The sequence below is a fragment of the Armigeres subalbatus genome, chromosome 1 (genome assembly GCF_024139115.2).
Source record: "Armigeres subalbatus isolate Guangzhou_Male chromosome 1, GZ_Asu_2, whole genome shotgun sequence".
Classification (NCBI taxonomy): Eukaryota; Metazoa; Arthropoda; class Insecta; order Diptera; family Culicidae; genus Armigeres; species Armigeres subalbatus.
Window position 1 is genome coordinate 100255855 of NC_085139.1, and position 24404 is coordinate 100280258.

A 24404-nucleotide genomic window follows, 5' to 3' on the forward strand; every position below is an offset into this window, starting at 1 on the left:
AACCCCACGAAATTTTATTCCCCAAAATGAGAGTTTTTTACCCATTTTTAGTTTTATTTCATTCTAAAAAATGGGTAAATATCCCACATTTTTTGACGTATATGTCGTTTACTCAATAATGAGTAAAAGCAAGTTTACTCATTAAATGAGTAGATCCACTTATTCTTTGAAATTAGTGAAATTTTACCCATTAATGAGTTTCCGAGGTTCTCCGTGAGGATGTCCCGGGCTATAATTTTTTTTCATACTGCGTTTCAATGATGACAGCGGTCTATGTCTATTCATGATGATGACACCGCGCTTGTCACCGGCTCGGCCCATACAGACAAATACAGACATTTTACTGAGATTAATACAGACATTTAAAAATTGTATCTGGCATCCCTGCCTCGCTCACGCAGGAGAACAAAAACAAAAAAAAACCTTCGTGGTGGCTGCCTTCATCTCGTTCAAAATTTTGTTTTTCTTAAAATTGTGCTAAACAGTAAAATAAAATCAGTGAACCATGCCCACAAACGGTGGAGAATAAACGAGGCAGAAAACAAAGAGTGAATTAATTGCAGGTGCATCCTTGATAGCTTGTGCAATCAAAACAGAATCTCAATTTTGGCTGACCGTCGCCTCTTCCGGTGATCGTTTGCATCCGCCTGGGCACCCGCAAAATAACAAAACAGACTTGCGGTGGTAGTCACTGCCACGGGTCGAGCATTACGGTTTTGATCGTGGCTACTGTGCCGTCCAGTTGAGGCTGACCAATCAATCGAGAACCTGCTGTAGCCCTACAGTCGCTGTCCGGGAGACGCAGCGGCGCCAAAGCAACTGGCTCCTAAATGGGAAAGTATACGCACAGTTTGAATCTGAGCCAGCATCGCAACTTGGAGCAGATTAGCAATGATTTAATCCAGGAAACAAAGGTCTGCACCGACCAGAGTCCACTGCCGAAGGGCCTCCGGGAGCGGTTGGAAGGGTAAGTGAAGCTCTCGGTTTAAGTTGGGGTGTGGATTATTGTATCCGACAGTGCCAAGGTCGCTGTGTCGTAATCGATTTTTCACTAAATTTATTTTCCTCGAATAAAATGTATACATAGTTATGTTTGTGATATTAAACAGTAATCGAATCAAAATAAGTTTAAGATCTGAAAAAAACGATAGGCACTTTTCAATTTTGTATTGTATCCCTTTTGGATTTTCTTAATTATTCATGACCTGTAGGCTAAATTTAGAATCCTTCACAAATATCATTAGTTTAAACCTGTACCTTATAGCAAAATGTGCTTTGGCCAGACCTATGGACCTTATTGTGGTTGAATTATGTATTTTTTACACTAGACTTCGAAGATATTCCAATTTCATGGAAGAAAATGTTACTGACAAAGTATCGTATGTACCTACATCGTACGTTTAATTGTAATTTACAAAATATTCTGATCCGATCTTATTTCCTATCCCTTCCAACAGCCTACCGCGACACATTCGCAAGGAGGTGGTCAAACGGACCCGGGACGGATGTTCGCCCCTGTTCATTGCATGTCGTCGGGGCAATGTAAAGATCACCGAGTATCTTATCACGGTCTGCGATGCCGATAGTGAGCAGAAGGGGATGTACGAAGTGCCGGAGGACCGATCCGTGCACTGTGTTACACCGCTGTGGTGTGCGTGCGTTTCCGGTAAACTGCCGGTGGTGAAATGTCTGGTCCGGCTGGGTGCCAACATCAACGCTCTCTCCGACACAGGGTCCACTCCACTGCGAAGTGCCTGTTTCATGACGCACATCGATATTGGTGAGTAGATCGTTAGTCTTAGCTTAGGGGAATACTGATTAATGTATAAGTAGACTCATGTTTCTTCAAGCTGCAAACAGTTTACCATTAGATGTTCGACAACATGGTCGATTGGACAAATACGTTTCAAAAGTGTAATACAATGTAGTACATAATGGTTATTTTGATATGGTCAACTCACAAGCATAACAAAACTTAAATTGTAATCAACATCTTGATTTGAATCCAATTGTTGTTACCATGTCCGGTAAACTTCTTGTATCTCAGGCTCAAGGATGTTATCGATCATTTAGTAGTTTGTCAATAACTTATTCCAGAAGCTGAATTTCAAAGTGTGTAGTATGGTGGACTTCTGGTCCGAAGGTGTTTCTACAACTCTGTCTAATGGTTCGTTGTTTGAATTCCACTAGTAACGGAGTTATAGCTACAGTTTCAGTAACTTAGACTAAATGATAACAAAATTCCAATCATTTAGTTAGGATTACTGCATTTAGCGGTTTAACTCCGTTATTAGTTGCATTTTAACAACAAACCATTATGCAGAGTTGTAGAAAAACCTTCGAACTAGAAGTCCACCATACTACACATTTTGAAATTCAGCTTCTGGAATAGGTTATTGACGAATTACTAAATGATCGATAACATCCTTGCCAGGCTGATTAATGATGGAACTATCAGGAAATTCCTGACCCAATCAGGGAAATTTCAAAAATAGAAAAAAAATAATATAGGGTTACGGATAGTATTCTCAGCAGAGTTTTATTTCCAACACAGGCTCAAACGCTAAAGATAGAGGCATTCTTACGCCAAAATTCCTCCAAATGACCCATTTACTCAAGATTCTAGCAAAGAAACGTATGGATGAATGTCTATCCATACTTACTTACTTACATTTTACTTATGGGCCCAGTACACTCAGAGTGGTACAAAGGGCTGACTTGATAGATCTACATTTTGAACGACGTCCAGTTACCGTCTTAACATGTTTCCAAGTTAGCGTTCGGTCGACTTTTTTTATGCATGGAAGCTACGCCGTCATGAACCGCTGGAACTGTCTCTGCTGCGATGTCCAGCTGGGTTCCAGTCTAATGATTGTTTACAGACGTCGCCTACGCCCTTACGTAAGGTATGATCAACCCAATTGCAGGGCGTTTTTTCGCGAATTTCGCGGATTTGTTTTGCACTTTTGGCGTTTTGCCCTGTTTTGTACAACAAAGTTATACCAGAAGGTTTTAATTTCACTATAAATACGGATTTTTTATAGACCTAATCGACTCAGCTCGAAAAACGGACCAATGGTTGTCTGTGCGTGTGTATGTGTGTAGCCCGTGATTTTTTATGTTAAGCACGTTTCATATAGAAGGACTCGACCGATTCTAGTGAAACTGGTTTCATTCGATGGAGAAACGTTCCTAGTTGGACACTATTGTTTTTGTTTTGCAATAAATCGAGCAGTTTGGACAATATTTTTATTTTTCAATCAACAATAACATTGTTCACATTCGCAAATTGAATCATTAATTATTTTAGCCGTAGCGCGATCCATTACTCTCATATTTATTGCAATAGGGCGATGTCTACTCTATCGAGCAAAAAATTACAGCGAACAATGCATGCCTTACAATATCTAGCGATTATCTACGGGAGGAGTATCGGATGAGGCTTGCTGGTATGACATGACCGCTGGAAGGCTCTGCCACATCAAATTTCGAAATACTGCTTCTGATCCTGCTTATGAGTTGCTTCGTGATTTTGGCCTTACAATTACCGTTGCATACAATAGCGCTTAGTTGACAAAAAAAATGCTATGACAGGTTTCGAACCATTTTCACGCTTAAAATGTTCGACCGTGTACTTTTCCCTTGGTCTTGGTTCACTTGATAAAGTGTACAATGCGTGCCACAATAGGGTAAATCACTACTTGGGCCTATGGACCCGATTCCCGGCTCACTGCACAGAAAACTAGATTTATACTTTTTGGAAGCCGTAGGCTTATGATTGATAATTTTAAAAAAGTCTCCCATTTATTTCGCACAATACTCAATATTGTTTAACCATTTATATCACCTCTAATTGGTCCAATTATAGAAAACAAAAATGTAGATTTCGAACATTCGCTCTCCGTTGCTGCACCACTGAGCCGGAGTGAATCTTTCCACTTTTACAAAACAGTATTTTCATATAAACACCTACCTGAAAATCGTCACAGTACTCGATACAATCATTGGTTGAAGCTGTTATTCACCACACAATAATTCTAAACTCACGCACTTTCATCTTTTCTAGTTGTTCGTTTCACTAGAACTAATATAAACATATTAGAATACATTTAAAAATGTATCCTCAAACCAAACAAAAATTCACCTCGGCATAAGAACTTCTAGCCGCACCGTGCTGCCAAAAGGCCAGGATTTTTTTTAGTATGAAAAAAATCCTTCATCGTTCATAGGAAAACTATCTAATACGTTGACGCTATCATGTTATTTATAATTCTCTCGATTTCAAAAAGTGAAAAAAATATAGTTTTTAAGCGTTTGGAAGTAATTTGAATGAGCGAATATATCTTTTCAACCAAATAAAAATTATTATAAATAATAACATCTGGCATCATGTCGACGTTGAACGTGCATATTTTTGTTTACGTCGCATTTTCTGCCGTCCCGAGAGAGAATGAGAGTAAGATGCTGAGAGATTGAGCGAAATTTTGCTTAGGCCGGGAACTAGTTTGGAAGTGGGCCGGATTTGAAATCGTTAATTTTAATCAAATAAAAGCCTTTTCAAACGATGTTTACCAAGAAAAGCTATTTTTAAGCAGAAGTGAACCCCATTGCAGTATTGCACGGCCCACGAAATTAAGGAAAAAATGCTTCCTGTCATAAATATCAATTAAATAATGCAGTCGTATGCATGTTAGGCCGGGAATGGGGTAAGAAACCCTACTTCCTGTTTCGACGGCATGTTGTAAGAAATCATTCACATACACCCAATATTTTTTTACACGGTTGGTATTCTTTAATTTCCCGGTTCACCTGATTTTTCACAGTTTTTTAAATACCACCTAAATTTTCTTTGATTTTCATAATCGACTAAAACCCACCCGTGTAAAAAAAGAACCGGGTGTAAAGTAATATTTCGGTGAAAGCATTATTATTGTGATAGAAAAGTATTGAAGTCATTCCAATGTTTTAGTTGCCACCCGTTATAAGCCTAAATCAGTCATTGAAAAAATGACCTTATTATAGGTATTCAAATGCGTGCTTTTCTACAAGCGTTAAAATATGTTTCACCTTATTTCCGGCAAATGCTTATAGTAAACGGACATACCTATGTACATGGGACAATTATGCGTGTAACGGCAGTATTTGTACTTTTTTAAAATTTTGTTCAATGAAACTGTAGATTGTTATTAGTGCTGGTAAATTCATATTGCAAAAGAAGGCATCATCCACTTGTTTGCTATACCCGTGCAAACGCGTGATTTGAAAGAAGGCGTATTTCAGGCAAATGTGTGAGTCAAAAGAATGTATCATTCATTTCCCTTTTTCCGAGCAAATGCGCATTTCAAAAGAAGGAATAATTCTTTAACCTTATTTCGGGCAAATTCGTGCCTTTCAAGAAGGAATTATTCACTCATTTTTATATTCTTGTGCCTTATTATGGACAAACGCTTGTGTAGCATGAACATATTAAAGATACCCTATACAGGGAAAATACGCGTTTTAAAAGAAGGAATCATTGACTTAATTGCCTTATTCCGGGCAAATGCGTGAGTCCCTATTTGATTCCTCAATCAAGGCATGCTTCAAAAAATTTTTTTTTCTGTTTTGGGGTGAAGTCAGAATAGACATGACCATATGCTATGCTCAGCCGGAATAGACGTGACCATGCTATACGACGTAGCGCGACAGTGCAGTTTGACAGTTCATTGATAATAATTGTTATTCCTTTGCGTAAGTCGTGTCGCGTCGCATCGCACATCGCGGTTAAGGTGCGGCCAGAGTAGACACGAAATGCAATGCGAAGCGAAGCGTCCATACGATTTGACAGATTCTTATTATTGATTGTTATTTCTTTGCGTGAAATTTTTGCGCGACGTCGCGTAGTCGCGTCTACTCTGGCGGGCACCTTATGGTAATTATGCCAAAAGGAACATTGTATTTGAAACTATAGTTTCTAATAATTACCACAATGGTTATTGCACATCCAACTCATCAAGACAAATGATGTTATGGTCTTGCAATGATGTTTGTAAGAAAACAAGAAAATGAAATCATGTTTATCTATATATTCTGTTTTCTGGGGAACGGTACATTCTGGGAAATGGATTTCTGGGGTATGGTTTTCTGAGGAACGGTTTTCTGGGGAATAGTATAGAACCAAATGCAGACGAAAGTAAGAAAAAACAGTATGAAGATCAAGTGACTGAACGGTATGCGGAGGTTTCATGAGACTGTCATTGGCGATACTTTGTTGAACGGTGACAGTGACGGTACATCGGTGAACAGAATAAACCTTAGCGACGATGGACAAGCTGTAGAGTCGCCTACACTAGATGAGGTTAGAAAATCCATCAAAGAGTTGAAAAACAACAAGGATGCGGGGAGGACCAGTACCCGGCTGAACTTCTCAAACATGGCAGTGAGCAGCTTTATGAAGTTCTGCACCATATTATGTCGAAAATATTAGAAAACGAATAATGTTGTCTGCTAGCTGGTTGGACGGCCTCATTTGCCCATTCAAAGGGCACAGACTGGAGTGCACCAATTACCGAAGAATAATTCGGCGTACAAAATTATGTCCTATTTTCTGTTCAACAATGTCCTAAATGAGGGTGAAGAACGACGCTTTGAGGAACACTCGTGATCACAATCATCGGACAGCTTCTGACAATAACCCTCTTCAGGACACACGGATAATGGGCACCAACCCCCAGCAGCAATAAAAAACGAACTTGACAATGGACTTAAATTGAACCACTCCGCGCACCTCTGTTATAGCGTCATGTTATCATCGATCACGTCGATAAAGCAGATGTGGATGCAACAAAGGGCGAAAAACAGAAGCAGGAAAAATGAAAAAATGATATATAATAGGATGTCATCAAAGGTATTATTTTTAGGAGATGTCGCCACTACATTTAAAGTACAAAGGCAGCAAATATGATAAGTATACTGTTGATTTTCACTGAACGATGGAATAAAATTTATTTTAATCATCTTCTATACTGGGATTAGGCCGTTTACTTCAAATGTGCTAGCGCTGTTTTGCTCAAAGGTGTTCTCAGACTGGAGTGCACCAATTACGGAAGAATAATTCAGCGTACAAAATAATGTCCCGTTTTCTATTCAACAATGTCCCAATGCCAATGTACTGCCAATAAGAAGAAAAGAAGCTTTATGGAGTTGCAAAGACATGATTGGTTGCTGCCGGCTTTGTATCAAGCGTAGTTAACCTGGTAGACTTATTTATTCCAGCTTCAGAATAGTGTGGAAAGGCTAGAATATTCGGGTTGGGAAAAACTGAGTGCCCTATCATATGCATTTGCTCTTTGCTCTCACCATGGATATGGTACGTTGCTGTCAGAAAAGCTGGTTTGAGCAAAGCGAAGCGGCAAATATTATGCATGGGCTTGCATGCACATGATTGCCTACTGTCGTGTTATTCAGGTGAGGTGTATGAGGTGAGGCGTTTCGAATGAAGTGAGATACTGATACCTCCCATTTGAATTACACGGTCGTATCACGTGGTGAAACGTGTTGAAATCGACAATTCTCGAGTCTTGAATATCCCTCAGTGAAACCCATCCAGTGCACAGTGACACGGTGAAAATCTGGTGTTCCACTCGAGTTCGTTTAGGACGTCCGTTACCATACGGCCCCGCCATCCCGTGCTTCGAAACATACTTAGTGGAATTAGTTTACTCGTCATCGCTACACGTCGAAACGAAAATCCAGACACCAACACCTCCCAACGACAGAGACACAAGTTTTTTTTAATGGAAGAATGCATTATTACACACTAACCCAGCACACGTGCATTGTAGTTGCCAAGCTACCACACGGAAGTGTACTGGAGTGTCGGACTCAACCGTACCGGTAATACCGACAAAACTCCCTTGGGCTCCGCCATCGTTTCCCCCAGCAGGAACTACCTCCCAGTACTACTTCTGGGGGATGGCAGTACTAAACGTACTCGCTCATTCTCGCTCACACAGGCACCCGTCCCATGCGAGTCTTACTTGGGTGCTCGCTCTATCACTCCCTCTAACACACCCTACACCATGTGAGACTGACTTGTATGCTCACCCAACCACCTGGTACACGCTCAGGCACCCCATGCTTGCACTCGCGCTAACGCTCCATGTGACTCTGACTTGTATGCTCACCTTTATCATGCCATGTGAGTCTGACTTGGATGCTACCTCTTTCATTCAATTCGCGCTAACACATACCACTCTAGTCATTCGACCTAACTCTCGCTCTGGCATCCCTTATGGGACATTTTTCTTAGGTTCCCACTTCTGACATACTATGTGAGTCTGACTTGGATGCTCACCTCGAACATACCATGTGAGACTGACTTGGATGCTCACCCACACTCCTCTACCACGCCGCGGGGTATCAGTAGTCATAGGAACCAACATTCCTACGCTACTCCCAGCACGGCGTGTGCAGTCCATGCATATTAGGGTGGTTCAAAAAATCGATTTTGCTCCACAGCGCTCATCTGATTCTTCATCATGTTCTGAGTGTCCTCTGAAAATTTGAGCTCATTTGGATTAAAACCTGTTTAGCACAAGCCGTTTCAAGTTTGCATGCAAATTAGTATGAGGAAATTTATTTTTTCATTATACCGATAATGATGCTTCCCCATTAAGCGCAGGTTAAAAAATACCTATATGGCTAAAAGGAATACTCAAGAGCTTTCACCTAGTGAAAACTTTATCTTAATTAATCGTTCCAATAATTAGTAATCGAATTTAATCTAAACCGTTCAGCACTTTTCGCTCTAACTAACCAATCACAAGTTAGTACTGCTTGTCGATTGCTGCTCGACGTGCCAGATTCTCTGCATGCCGCAGGCAATCTGAGTGGTTGCAGTTGAGACTGCGTTCCACTTCTCCACCGCTTGACACATCCTCTGGATAAGATTATCCGGAGTTGTGTCCCGGCTGCAAACGTCTAGCATTGCTCTTCTTTCGACGTCGAAACGAGGACATACGAACAGTATGTGCTCTGCAGTTTCGTCAACACCTGGGCAGTCAGGGCAGACGGGGACCTCCGCGTGCCCAAACCTGTGGTGGTACTGTCGGAAACAGCCATGGCCTGACAGGCATTGTGTCAGATGGAAGTGAACTTCCCCATGGGGTCTCTCCACCCAGCTTGATATGTTAGGTATCAGCCAGTGGGTCCACCTACCTTTCGAGGAGTTATCCCACTCGCGCTGCCATCTGTCAACCGAAGTCACCCTAGTACGCTCGCGGGCTCCTCTGGTGCCACGTAGGTCAAAACACTCTTCGTCTTCCCGGATGACCAGCCCGACTGGCATCATACTCGCTATCACGCAGGATGCGTCGCGCGATACCGTGCGGTAGGCCGATATCACCCTGAGACACATCAAGCGGTAGGTGCTCTCCAGTTTCTGCAGGTAACTGGTTACCCTCAGTGCTTTTGCCCAGGACGGGCCGCCGTACCTACACGCAGAGAAATGTTTTTTAAACTCAATGATATTATGTATAAAAACAACAAAAATAATTATTGTTCCCCGGCTAATAATTTTATTTGTTGAATTCAACAAAAAACAGATTTGATTAGACGAAAAATATTGTTGTTTCTACAATGTTCCAAAACAGCACTCAAAATAAAAATTGTTGAATTTACAATATATTTTTTTGTTTGTACAAAAAATATTTTTAAACCAAAAAGAAAAATTTTTGCTTTCAACAATATTTTTCTTAAATACAAAATAAAAAAATATTGTAATCAAACATTTATTTTGAATGTTATATTAAATTTCTCGTGATTATCAATTATTTTAATTACATGCGATTTTAATTACTACAATAATTATATTTGTAATTTTTTCAAATATTTCCTTCATAAACTAGTTTATAATATACTGTATTATTTATACTGGATTGCAGTAGAAACAACAATTAAAATTTTTGAATTCAATATATTTCAGTTTTGATTTTAAAAATAAAATATTTGAGTTTAAAAAATATTTCAATAATTTTATTTTTTAGTTCAAAAAGGTAGATTTTCTCTGCGTGATTATAAACTAGTTTATGAAGGAAATATTTGAAAAAATTACAAATATAATTATTGTAGTAATTAAAATCGCATGTAATTAAAATAATTGATAATCACGAGAAATTTAATATAACATTCAAAATAAATGTTTGATTACAATATTTTTTTATTTTGTATTTAAGAAAAATATTGTTGAAAGCAAAAATTTTTCTTTTTGGTTTAAAAATATTTTTTGTACAAACAAAAAAATATATTGTAAATTCTACAATTTTTATTTTGAGTGCTGTTTTGGAACATTTTAGAAACAACAATATTTTTCGTCTAATCAAATCTGGTTTTTTGTTAAATTCAACAAATAAAATTATTAGCCGGGGAACAATAATTATTTTTGTTGTTTTTATACATAATATCATTGAGTTTAAAAAACATTTCTCTGCGTGTACTATTTAGAATATCCTCGGAGCCGAGTCTTTGTTGTTGTTGTTTTTTTACGGATAACTTTGGCTTTGGCCCAGTTAGCGAACGCCCAGTCAAAAATTTGTCCAGTTAAGAAGCGCCCAGTTAGCGAACTGTTGCGGTAGTAGATAGACAACTAAAAAAATAATCACGCTCAAAAGTATACCAAATAACCCACTCAAATATGAAATACTAAAATCAACCGTCAAATAAAATTCATCGCAGAATTCAACGGAATATCCCTCAGTGAAACCCACTCAGTGCAGTGACACGGTGAAAATCTGGTGTTCCACTCGAGTTCGTTTAGGACGTCCGCTACCATACGGTCCCGCCATCCCGTGCTTCGAACCATACTTAGTGGAATTGGTTTACTCGTCCTCGCTACACAACGAGACGAAAATCCTGGCACCAACACCTCCCAACGACAAAGGAGCTCGTGTTCCCGGAGCGCAAAGTACACCACCCACCCCCACCCCGACTCGATCTTATTAACATCAGCGGAACTTTTCGAATGTTTGTTTGGCTTCTTCTATACGCTGCGGCGCAATACACGTAAAAAATAACCTTATATGTTATGGCAAAAAACCATTCGAAAATGCTTACACTTTTCATTATGCCACCTAATGAATGATCCCATATCAAGAAGCTAATAACATTCATAAGTTAATGAAATGTATAAGTTTTGGAATGTATGTGACTAATGCGATGTATAAGTTTTTTCTTATACATAGCATTAAGCGCCTGCTGTGGCAAAAAAGTATTAGAAATCCTACACGTAAAAAAATACCCTTATATGTTATGGTAAAAAACCATTCGAAAATACTTATACTCTTCATTATGCCACCTAATGAATGATGCGATATCAAAAAGCTAATAACATTCATAAGTCGACCACTCCACTATCAAGCTATAATGCTTATTTTTTGTGGCAGTCTCTAGACTAAAAGTATACTTCGGGCCCTTTTCATGTTCCCCATGATAATCGAGTTTGTTTCTATTAATCTCTAGGCAATAACAGAGGTTCTAAAGCCACATTGCACAAATGGTCACTTTTAAGACCTGTTCCAAATAGCTTTTTAAGTCCTCTTCAATATTTTAGATTATTTGATTTCAGTGGTTTTGTGTCGAAGTCGTTTTGATTTTTTGGAGTTTCTTATTAGTAGCGTTTGAGTCATGTTCCCATCGAACAAAAGAATTTCTGAAAGTTTGTTCAAACACTTAATCATCAGTCGCTCATAAAATTATGTTAATGTACTTATGATATAGGAAAATTTAATTGAATGCGATCTATCTTGATAAATTTAAATTGCGGACTACTAACCAACGCTAAGGAAAAACCTTATATATCACATTACCTTTCGATGAAAATGTAACGCCCGAATGTTTGGAAAAGTAGTCGAAACTAAATCAAATGGCTGAAATAGGCCATAATTCAGAACCGTTCAACAAACAATCATCAAACATGTTAAACCCAGAGACGATGTTATTATATAGAGACACGCGGAGAGAATAAAAGCAATTCTGGCTTCACGGCCAGCAGACAAAAATATCCTGTGAGATAACATAAAAATTTGTGAGAACTTGAAGTGACTCTCAGTATGAGCAGTTATTTCGTTTGCTCCAACCATATATCCTGCCTCGTTCAGCATAATTGCCATATAATGCAACGACAAATATGATGAAATGCAGTAATAAACTTGCTATAAGAACTCCAAAAACAGCTTGATTTAATTAACTTTTAAACTTTTTCATATTTTCTATAATGTTGATTACAATACTTTCTTGCATTTAGCACCGATCGATAATGTTTGTTTACTTTGCTCGTTTGGTACCGCGTTTGACGGTTCGTTTGGTACTTTCGGCTTCACTCTGCGCGGGTCTCTATCTATAAACAACGTCTCTGGTTAAACCTACAACAAACAACTCTATATTTGGAAGCTTGTTGAAAGAAAACGCCGAATAGTATCTTTGTGACCCTGTGACGGCACTCCATTTCGTGAACGTCCGTTTAATGATGGGCTTCTAAAGTCTTTGGTCGATCCTCACGTCCTTAGGAGGTCAAATTAATGATCATGTAGAGAGAGTGATAGTGGATAAAAACATCACATGGTCTACCTCATATACGTACGTGGCAATGGTCTCAATTAAACCGTGATTAACCATTACTAGATACTCCATAATCATTATCGGACGCAAGAGGCGAATAATAATGCTGTCCAATGAGCAGGTCGAAGTAGCTAGAAGTTATTCCCATCCTTAACATGTCAATTTGCTGACAAAAAAGAACGAGCAGGACAGGAATACTTCGAGTTATTTCGAGCTGCTCATTGGACAGCACTAATGTTGTGGTCAATAGTAATGTTTCAGTTTTACATTCGCTGTTTTTGATGTTTTTAAACCAATTTTATCAGGAAATATTCTGGTTGATCTTTTAGAATTTTGTCCAAAAATTACTTCAGATTTCTCACTGAAACATAAAAAAATCCCAAACCATTTAAAAAAGCTGTCTCTATAGTTTTTATCCTGAAGCTCCTCGATGGATGTTAAGTAGATTTTTTCAAAAGCTCCGGCCCAAAAACTGAAAAATATGACAAATAATCTTCAAACATATTTCCACGAGTTCTTCAAAAAACTCTATTAGATGTTTCTCATTAAGTTTTATTGCTTGTTGCTGTTGTCTGACGTCTAGTTGATAGTAGTTGCATATTCTATAAATAAAACGTTGCTGGAAATCCAAGACTATTTTTGAAAAACAACTAAAAATCGATCTAATAAATGGAGTAGGTTTAGCTCCCCTTAGCATTTGTTAGTTATGCCACTTCCTCACAAACAAGACCTTATTTTTTTGGATATTTTTCTATGAGACCATTGCTTTACGGCCTGAGTGTATTCAGACGAAATTATTTAAAGTATTGTAGTGGTTAGAATGTTTTGCTGGGCTTACTGTAAGTGCTGCATAGATTTATGTGAGCTTGTAGGGATTGATCCGTAACTAGAAGTCCATAAACTCCACAGAGAGTGAATAAAAATGTTTACTCCGTAAGTATACTTGAGAGCAAATAGAGGTTTCTCGATGTTCAAGAAAATACCTAATTCATAAGATTTCTTAACGGCATTAGAAGGATTTCTAGAAGCTTCCACGACTGTTTGGAAAAAGTTCAAAAGTCGTGTCAAAAGATACAAGTTTCCATACAAATTTCTATACAGATAAGGAAAACTTCAGCGATTTGAAGAAATTCGTCAGTAGTCTTGGAGGTCTATTGCGACACGAGGGAACCCGTAAGAATTCCCAATGGTGGATGAAGGTACCAGAAAACTTGTAACATTAATTGGAGCCAATTTCGGAAAGATGTGAATTATGGTCTATGGAAATCTTTCAGGAGTTCTGCGCATTTACTTGAATCCTTGTGAACGACCAGAATTACCTAAACTAGAATATCGTAAATCGTTAATGTTCTGTTTCTAGAAGTGATTAGGCTTCCAGTAGCTCAAAAACTCATATGGACTTCAAGGACTCATACATGCATATCTGGAATTTTTCGAGGAATGGTCTGGAAGCTCAGGGAAAGTCAGGGAATTTTATTCTCGAATTTGAGTCGACACCCTGATAAAGTAGCGAGCTCCTCCTGGCGTCACGGTGTTCATCGGACCGCAAATATCAATGTAAATTAAACCAATCACCTTCATTGACTGTGCACCAGATTGCTTTGGAAACGGAAGCCTTGCCATTTTTTCATTCCAAACAACATTCGCAAGTGACGTTTTTTCCACAATCACGTACGCAAACGCCGTCGAGTACGTGTTTTCTCTTGTTTCGGACAGCAGAACAATCGCGCGATCTGATGAAAATTTGTGTTCTGCATTGCGCGGCCGGTAATTAGACGAGCAACCGCTTCTGCCTTATAAGCAGGAGGTCGTGGGTTCAATCCCAGGCTCGTCCCTTTCCTACTTTGTATTTCTATCTTAGTTCTTTCCATGTGTCACGTTCTACCGAAACAATTCCTACTGTTATACCCTCCCCACAGTCCCAAAACCTCACGTGGCACCTATGAGAGGTCGTAGATTTCTCTGCAACTTTCTTAAATAGGTGTCCAACAAACTAATCTTCCCATTCCTCAGCATTCGCAAGGACAAGGTCAGGACAGATCTCGACTAGTGGAGAGTGCACTGCTTCCATCTAAAAGATATTGATTAGTCCCAAATCAATATCTGTGGTAACGGATGAAAGTGATGCTACTCTCATACAATAGTCTTGGCTTGTACCACCTACGAATTTGTGCGAAATGCTCAATGCTAATGCTAATGCATTGCGCGGCCAGTAATTAAACTAATCAGTTCAGTGAGTGTTTTCTCTTGTTTCGGATAGCAGAACGATCGCGCGATCTGCCGAAATATTGTGTTCCGCATTACGCTGCTCCGTCGTCCAATACGTTTCTTCTTCGTTTTCATATGCCACCGGGCGTGGATGGCTTAACATTTTTGTCGTGGCGAGACAACGAATTAGTGTTATTTCCCATCCCATAGATCGCATCACTTACCGAAGTGAATCCAGATAAATTATCCTTTGTAACTACAACGATATATTCCCAGCCCCTCCACCAAACCCTCGTCAGTCGCCGGATCCGCAGCCCATACGGTGGCGTTTGGGGTACGCGCCTTACCGTCACGGCTGCCTGATGACGACTGACACTTTGACACTCTTCTCGGAGGCATTCCTCCAACGTTACCCGGATAAATGGCAACCGAACAATACAACGATCAATGGATACACGACATGGACAAACGGACACAATGGACTCACGACGAGATGGACTGGCACCGACAACAATAATGGTAATGGAAACCTAAAAATAGACGCTGTGTGGATTCTGTACAGCAGAATACCACAGTAGATCTCGGCACAGTAGCGGTTAAGTAACACAGAGTGCCTAACAAATAAATAAAGGAATAAAAAAAAAAAAACTACAACGATATCCTATCCCAAGACAATCGTGGAGATGCAGGGGTATACTCGGTCTCTAGTAGCAACGAGAGTCGGACTAACAATCCTTCCCTTCCTATATGACTGTAAGGATGTGGCCGGCGCCGTTATTGACTTAAAATATTTGAGCTCCCGAAACGTGTACATTGATAATGGATAGCTAATCCCAAGCCCCATTCATTGTGTTCTCTGTACAATTTCGCAAGTTCTAGTCAATCACGGAGTAGCAACTACGAATTGTGCGGCCATAATGCTCATGTAATCACGTACGCAAACGCCGTCCGCGAGTCCCTCGCGTACCAGCCGTTGAATTGCTTCAGTGTCCCGATGTCCGCCATTCGTGCAAGCTATTTTCGTATGGGATGCTGCTACGTTTCTCAAACATGGCTGCATACTTTTAGGTGATATAGACCACCACTCTTTGCTACGAGTGCAGCAACTCGACTAACTAACTTTGTCAGTCAATTGTCCCGCAGAGATGAGATTTGCATCGATCTCTAGAACATCTGATAAGATTAACTCCTATTTCTTACCTTTGCCGTCTTTGCAGAACAGAATGCCGGATACTTTTCCAGCGATATCGGCAACGCGACCGTCGACAAGAGTGACAGACTTTCCCGTGATTGGCTTCAATTGATTGAAGAAAGCTTCGTCACTGCAAATGTGACTCGATCACCCAGAATCGATGATCCAATTTTTAAAATGCTGCAATGTAGTAGGATTTGGATGGACTGCGAACGCAAACGACGATACCGACACTGACTCCACTCCGCTTCCCTTAGCAACCCGCGCTTTCGGTTTCGGTTGCTTAGCGACGTCCTATTGCTGCTTTGCTTCGTTTCTTCTGGAAGATGGGCATTTTTTTATGTGCCGTGGCTGCTAGCACTGGTGACAAATTATTGTCTATCCGAAATAAACTTAGAACGCTTTTTATACCGAAGTTGGGTTTTTCTCCAGATACAGGCAAATAACCCAACTTCGGAAGTAGTGCGCTGGATTCGCCTAAAGATCGATTCGCTAAACAACGCATCATTTAGTTTGACAGATAAAACTTCGGAAGAAAGTTCGGTTCGGAAGTACCGACTTCCCTTACCGACTTGGTGTCTCCTTTCGTCCAGGCGTCGGTTACAGATTCTGGCGCGATGCTGGTGACGTACTTCCACAATTCCTCCCGCATAATCAAACTTTTCAGCTGAAAGCTGTTCCATGCTAAACTTTTCCATTTTTTGTTGATTGGCGGGAAATCCAATTGCTGGGCGTCATCGAAAAAAAAAACTTCTGTTTCCGGTACTTCACTCGCGTCTGTTACCGGTCGGAGATCGAACAGAAAATAAAACACTGTGTGTTCTATAAACTACAACGGGAAAGTGAAAGGTATATTTCAATAAACTAATTGCTATGCGCATTACTGTACGTAGTCATGGTAACTAGTAACAAACTTCAAATTTTCATGGAATGCTACTTCGAACGTCGTCATCTCCCTCAGTTCCTTCAGAATTCATCTTAGAGTTACTCCATGAAACTTTCTTGGAGTTCCTCTAGAAATTTCTTTTGCAGTTCTTTCATCAATTGCTTTTGGAGTTTTTCCAAATGTATCTCCTGGGATTTCGTCAAAAGATTATCCAGAAATTGCTCCTGGAGTTCCTCTAGTAATTTATTCAGGAGTTCCTTTAGGATTTCATATTGGAGTTTATCCAGGAATTCTTTCTGCTGTTCTAGAAATTTATTTTGAAATTCCTCGTGCAGAACCTCCATCAAGGAATTCCTCCTGGAGTTTTTTCAGGAATTTCTCCAGGGATTCCTCCGGGCGTCTGTTCGGCGATTCTTCTTAGATTCCTTTCAATAATTTAGCTGAAGCTAATCATTTTTTGGGAATTCTCCCTGGACTTACTTACTAATGGATCCTGTACACCTCCGGTGGTGCAAAGGGCCGACTTGAAAGATCTCCATCCTGAGCGTTGCCCGGCTATCGCTTTAACCTGTTGCCAGGTTAGATTTCGGTCGACTTCTTTTATTTCTTTATTGAGGCTTCGCCGCCATGAGCCTCTGGGCCTGCCTCTGCTGCGATGTCCCGCTGGGTTCCAGTCTAATGCTTGTTTACAGATTTCGTTTCCGCCCCTACGTAGAGTGTGGCCGACCCAGCCCCACTTCCGATCCCGAATTTCTGTTGCTATCGGCCTCTGGTGACAACGACGATGGAGCTCGTTGTTTGAGATCCAGTTGTGAGGCCACCAGGCCCGAATTATATACTGCAGGCATCTATTAATGAACACCTGCAGCCGTTGAGTGTTCTCCACTGATACACACCATGTTTCACTAGCGTATAACAGCACAGATTTCACGTTAGAGTTGAAAATTCGTATTTTGGTGCGTTCACTTATCTGCCTGTTTTTCCAGATATTTCTTGAACTCGCAAAGGCAGTCCTTGCTTTCTTTATCCGTGCGCCTATGTCGACCTTGGTACCGCCGTCTGACGCCATTTGGCTACCAAGATATTGGAAGCTTTCAACATTCTCCACTGGTTACCCGGCTACTGTGAAACTGGAAGGAGTCACCGTGTTTACATCCAACGATTTGGTTTTGTTGACGTTGATGACTAAACCTGCCGAAGAAGAGCGCTCGTCAAGGTCGTTGAGCTTACTCTGCATATCAGAGCGCCGTTGCGCGAGAAGTGCAACATCATCCGCCAATTCGAAGTCATTTAGGTGCTCCATGGTTATAGGCTGCCATAACAGCCCGCGGTTTGGTTCACGGTCAATCGCATCTACCAGAATCTCGTCGATTACGATGAGGAACAGTAACGGTGATAGAATACATCCTTGCCTCACACCAGCTACGACCCGGATAGGGTCGGACAAGATCCCATTGTGCAGAACTCTACACGAGAAGGCCTCGTACTGTGCCTCGATGAGGCCGATGATTTTCTCAGGAACTCCCTTGCATCTCAGAGCACCCACATATTCTCGTGATTGAGACGGTCGAAAGCTTTTTCGTAGTCAATGAATACCAAGTAAAGGGACTCTTGAAATTCGTTGACCTGCTCCAGAATGATGCGGAGCGTGACAATATGGTCCACACAGGATCTTCCGGCACGGAATCCGGCTTGCTGCCGCCGGAGAGTCGCATCGATCTTCTCCTGAATCGGGGCTAGGATAATTTTGCACAGAACTTTGAGAACGGTACACAGCAACATAATGCCTCGCCAGTTATCGCATACAGTCAGGTCACCCTTTTTGGGCACCTTCACTAAGATACCTTGCATCCAGTCGACCGGGAAAGTTGCGGTGTCCCAGATATTACGAAATAAACGATGCAGTAGTTGAGCGGATGTCATGGGGTCAGCTTTGAGCATCTCGGCTGATATGCGGTCCCGTCACGTCGACATGAGCGTTTTACTTCCTTCTCAAGAGCCGAGTATCGTTGACGGACTAAGACTTTGGCTCCTCTGGTTTTCGATCGCTCTATCGCGGCTTTGGCTTCTCTTCGCTCCTCTATCTTTCTGCAGGTCTCATCGGTGATCCATTGTTTTCTCTGGGTGCGTAGTTCGCCCAGATTGTTCTCGCTGGTGGTGATGAAGGCATTCTTGATGGCGGTCCATTGGTCTTCCACGCTGCCACCTTCCGGAATATCTGCAGCACGCGTCTCCAGTTCTTCAACGAAGGACCGTTTCACCGTGGCATTTTCCAGTCGGCGTGTGTTGAATCGTCGTCCAACTTTTTCCTCCTGCCGACGAATCCGCGCAATGCGCAGGCGTATTTCGCCGATGAGGAGGTGATGATCAGACGCGATATCGGCACTACGTTTATTCCGTACATCAAGAAGGCTCCGTTTCCATTTTCGGCTGATGCAGATGTGGTCGATTTGATTTTCTGCAAAGCCGTCACGGGAGACCCACGTGACCTTGTGAACCGGTCGATGAGGGAAGAGCGATCCCCCGATCACCATGTCGTTATTACCACAAAATTCTGCGAACAGCTCTCCGTTTTCGCTCATTTCTCCGAGACCATGGCGTCCCATAATGCGCTCATGGTTCGAGTTGTCGGATCCGATCTTCGCATTGAAGTCGCCCAAACAGATCTTGATATCACCCTTCGGAATTCTATCTACGACGGCATTGAGTTGACTGTAGAAGTTCTCTTTGTCTTGCAGATCGGCAGCATCGGTTGGCGCATAACATTGGATTATAGTAAGGTTTCGGACCCGTGTTCTAAATCTGGCAACGATTATCCTTTCACTTATAGGCTCCCACTTCATAAGCGCAGAGTGTGCCTGAGCGCTTAGTAGGAAGCCAACTCCGCGATGCCGGGGAGCGTGTTCACCTCGTAAACCAGAGTATAGCAGAACTTGTCCCGTCAGCGTTCTGTGTTCTCAAGTTTGGCCAACGAACTTCACTCAGTCCCAGGATCTCATGCTTCATGCGGCGTGTCTCATTGGCAAGTTGCGCCAATTTACCCTGCTGGGTTAGGGTTAAGGTGGTTATACAACAAAGCCACAAATCGGCCATCTTGGAAACCACGTGCTTTTTCTAGTGATTTTTCAAGAGCACGAATTGAGAGAACAACAACGCCCATGGGGATCACAACATCTGTAGATCGTTTGATTACTCATGCTAAGCAATCGACTTTAATTTCAGCATTGTACAAAAAATATTACGCTGGTTTTGAACTTTTGATAATAGGAGTAGAAAACCGTGTGGTGAATTTGAAATTCACCACATGGCTTGATTGTATAATCACCTTAAAACGTTCCATGTTCCTATTCGTGTCCGTTGTTTCGCGCTAAGAGTCGTCGCCGTAAAATCAGTCCGTATTCTTTCATTATCGGATTCTCGAACAAATTGATATTTCGGGAACAGTAGGTTGTTGGCCCAAGGTTCCCTATCCACCGGGATGGGGCTGCCATCTTAGGTATAGCTTCCGGGGAATAGCATTTCATACTCAGCCGCTGGATGCCAGAACAGACGCTGTTGGAGCCGCACCTCCTTGGTGAACAGACGCTCGGTCAGTCGAGTCAAATTTGTTTAAAGTCCCACCCAACACCAGGACTAGGCTAGTGCGCTTTGAGCGGCACACGGTCGCTTTGATAGGGCCTGCTTGGGGACACATGCAGCTTTTTATAGGAGTTCAACAGAGCCCACTGTCGAACCCCACCACATCCTAGGCAGACCCCACAGGACGCACCCTCTCACTCTAGCTGATGTCAGAAGGACAACAGTGCCCAGGCTGCACTACCAGCTAAGTACGCAACCCTTAGCTGGCGGTCAATTGTCATCGGAAGACCCGTGGAAGCGTGAGTATTGGAACTTGTGAGGACCAGAGCTATGTTAGGCGCCCCTTCCCGGATGTTAACTCACCATTTCGCAGCCCAATTCTCCCTGGAGTTTCTCCAAAAATTCTGCTTGGAACTCCCCTATAAATTACTTCTGCCAGGAATCCACCAGGAATTCATCCTGAATTATAGAATATGCGGGGTAATGGCTTTTCAGGGTAGTGAGGTATTTGGGGTAATGTCAATAATGGTAGTAGAATATTCGGGGCATGATTCGGGGTACTGGCGTTCGGGGCAGTGACATTTGAGGCAGTGTCTTAGAACCCTTTTATAACTAAATGAGCCTACGCTATGCGATTTCTTTTACCCAATTGCCCAAGAAAACCTTTCAAAAAAAAATCTACAGACTCCAGAATGGTTTTAGCATGTTTTAGTTTGATACGTTGAGTTTTTGATGTTTCCATTTCACGTATACTTAATGTTTTTCCCCTTTTAGTCCAATACCTTGTCGAAAACGGTGCCGACATCCGCAAGCCTAACTACAACGGCGGGACATGCCTTATCAATTCGGTCCAGTCGGTGCAGCTGTGCAGCTATCTAATCAACAAAGGCGCCGACGTAAACGCCCGTGACATACAGGACAAAACCGCTCTTCACTATGCCATCCAGGAGCACCGACTGGAAACGGCCCAGCTGCTTCTCGAGCACGGTGCCGATCCGTTCGCGAAAAGCCGCTACGGTGATGACGCCCTCCAGACAGCTTGCCTCAAAGGTGCTCACCAGATATTCGACTATTTGAAAAATCGCATCAATTACTCGTCGGAACGGTTGGCAGACGCCCACGAACTGATCGGATCAACATTTATCGACGATCACAATGAAACACGAGTGGCAATCCTGCACTGGCGGCTAGCGCATCATATCCGCCTGCGAGACGCGAATTACATTCGCAAGAAACCGGATATTCCACTCCGATATGCATATGGCAATGCCGTTGAGTTCTCCACAATAGCCGAACTGGACAACATTGCCGCTGATGTCGATGCTATGCGGATCCAAAGCCTGCTGATCTATGAGCGAATACTGGGAATTGATCACAAGGACACCCTGTTCCGGTTGATGTTCCGGGGAGCGTCCTACGCAGATTCGTTGCGCTTTCAACGGTGTATCGATCTGTGGCTTCTGGCTTTGCAAGTTCGTGTGCAAAAGTATTCGATCCTGTACTCGGACACGTGCCTCACGGCGCAGGCGATAGTACGACTCATGCTGGACTTGCTGGACAAATATGCGGACGTGATGCCGAACGAATTTGTTGAGCAAGGGATGCCACGATTCGAGGACGTGTACGCCGTGTTTCAGGTGTTGACTTCGAATATCAATGGTGAGTGCTAATTTTTAACCATCATAGATATTCAACTTCAAAAATGTCCATATTTTCTTTTTACAGAAGCTCGTCAATTGCTCAATATTCGCCCGGTGCATAGGAAGCAGCAGGAGAACTTCGACAGGATATTGAAATGCCTAACACATCTGATGTATTTGCTGATTTCCACAGCCAAAAGTGAAGACGAACGGGAATTGGTAAACGGTTCGGTGAGGCAGCTTGTTCGCAACAACATTCGAAGCGCAATCACCAACGACACATTACTGCATCTGTCCGTCTCGAGGTTGAATGTTATCAAGAGTGGTTACTTTACGGATGACAGCAGTTTGAGGGTTATCTTTCCGAATTTGAACGTGGCACGGTTATTGCTGGAGTGCGGTGCCCACGTGAACGCCAAGAATGAAAGCAAATCGACACCGCTGCTGGTCGCTTCTATGCCGTACAACTACGAACGCGAGGTGGCTACTTAAGACAATAGTAAAATTATGACTTTCATCATTCATTTCATTGTTTTTGTTTATTTTTTAGTTGGTTCACACCCTGCTGGAGTACGGTGCCCATTTGGATCAACCGAATCGGAACGACGACCGGCCAATGTCGCTCATCGCTATGAACCCCGTCAACGATATCCCGTTGGTGAACTACATCAGTCTCAAGTGTCTCTGCTCGACGGTAATCACCAAGTTCAATATCCCCTATCGTAATCAGATTCCGCGAACGCTGGAGGATTTCGTCCGGTGGCACGAACCGTAATGATTCGCTCCGCCTCCTATGTAAACTGTGAGTTACGCTTTCATGTACCTATCTATTAAGAAAGATTTTGAACTAGCGAAATTGGAAAGACAACACTTCTTTTATGCTGTCCCACCTTATTTTTTTGAAGTGTTGTCAATTTATTTGCCCTAAGATACTCTTCTAGAAAAACGAATTGGTAACTTATGTAAATATGTTTTTCGACCATGGCTATTTTCGCTCCGTCTACTCAATAAATGGTCTCCCTAGAAGTTACATGTTAGTTTTTAGAAGATATATCGCGATCCGAATTACGCGAGCGGTTATAGATTAAAAATAAGTGAGAGCACATCATACCTGCCTAATACTAGTGCGTCTCTCTGATGTATAATCTGTTTTCTGTAAATATTATTTAAACCATTGCTATGATTTATATAACTTGAAGAAACAGCTGCAATAATTTGGTGAGATTTAAAATTTATAACATAGGTTTGCGTTGCAAATATGAGTGAGCTATTTAAAGCACGAATCGCGCAGAATCAATTCGAAACATATAGTCAATTGCATCATGGTAGGCACATATGAGTAACCGGGATATTTTGACCATCTGAAAATATATTTGAAATGTCTTACGGTTCACTGGTTAGACACTGTTCAATCCGACATTTATAACATCGTACAAGCTTGCAGACACGGATATTTGAGGATACTTCCACATAAAACTTTAAGCCCGTACTAAAACCAATCCCGAAATAATCTAAAGGTTACACTATCGGTAACAGATTTCTGATATTTTTGCCATCTGTTGTTCATTTTGGACAAAGAAGTTCAATATAAGCACACATTTAATCAAGCTCTACTAGAGGTTATGGGCTCGGTTGATATCCGGAGAAGAATTGAAGATGACATCACCAATGGGAGGAAGTTCCGGTTCTCAATCTGACGGCAGAATCGGCAGTCGTCCTGAAGAAGGAAGTGTTCGAGTCATAGAGAAGTTAAAGGGACGCAAGAATTATTCCACTTGGGCATTCACTATGTGAATGATTTGAAATCCGTGAAGGTAGCTGGTGCGCTGTGAGTCCTGCGGTCGGAGAAGATGTTTTCGAAGTTGTGCAGTTGCATACGTTGGCGACAATCTGCCTAAGCCCAGAGAGTTGTAACTACAGTCTCGGATGCGGCGGATGTAACAGAAGCATGGAACAAGTTAGCCAAAGCTTTTCAAGACTCAGGAGGCAGTTGACCTCTATTCGTCTGGTTGGCTCTTCAAGCGTGGAGGAATACATCAAGTAATTAATGAGTACCAGCCACAATCTCGCTTCGATTGGGTTCAATGTGAATGACTTGTGGTTGTGGTTGGTGGCGTTGTTGCTGATGGGGCTATCAGAACACTACGAACCTATGATCATGAGATTGGAGGCATCAGGAGCGAATCTAACGAAGTATTCGGTGAAGCTAAGATTCTTCAAGATGTGAAGTTCGAAAGGGGACCATTGAACAGCAAGGATGATGGGGCAGTATTCACAAATCCGATTCACATCACATACTAAGAAG

General features: G+C 41.8%; 1 protein-coding gene across 1 annotated transcript; it reads left to right on the forward strand.

Moving 5' to 3' along the window:
• Positions 1-394: 394 nt before the first annotated feature.
• On the forward strand, positions 395-23129 carry LOC134203571 (protein fem-1 homolog C). Its single transcript, XM_062678439.1, has 5 exons — positions 395-967; positions 1458-1780; positions 21234-22118; positions 22185-22579; positions 22650-23129. Exons 1-5 carry the CDS (start codon positions 831-833, stop codon positions 22872-22874), a joined length of 1965 nt encoding a protein of 654 aa, XP_062534423.1. The 5' UTR covers positions 395-830; the 3' UTR covers positions 22875-23129.
• Positions 23130-24404: the final 1275 nt, after the last annotated feature.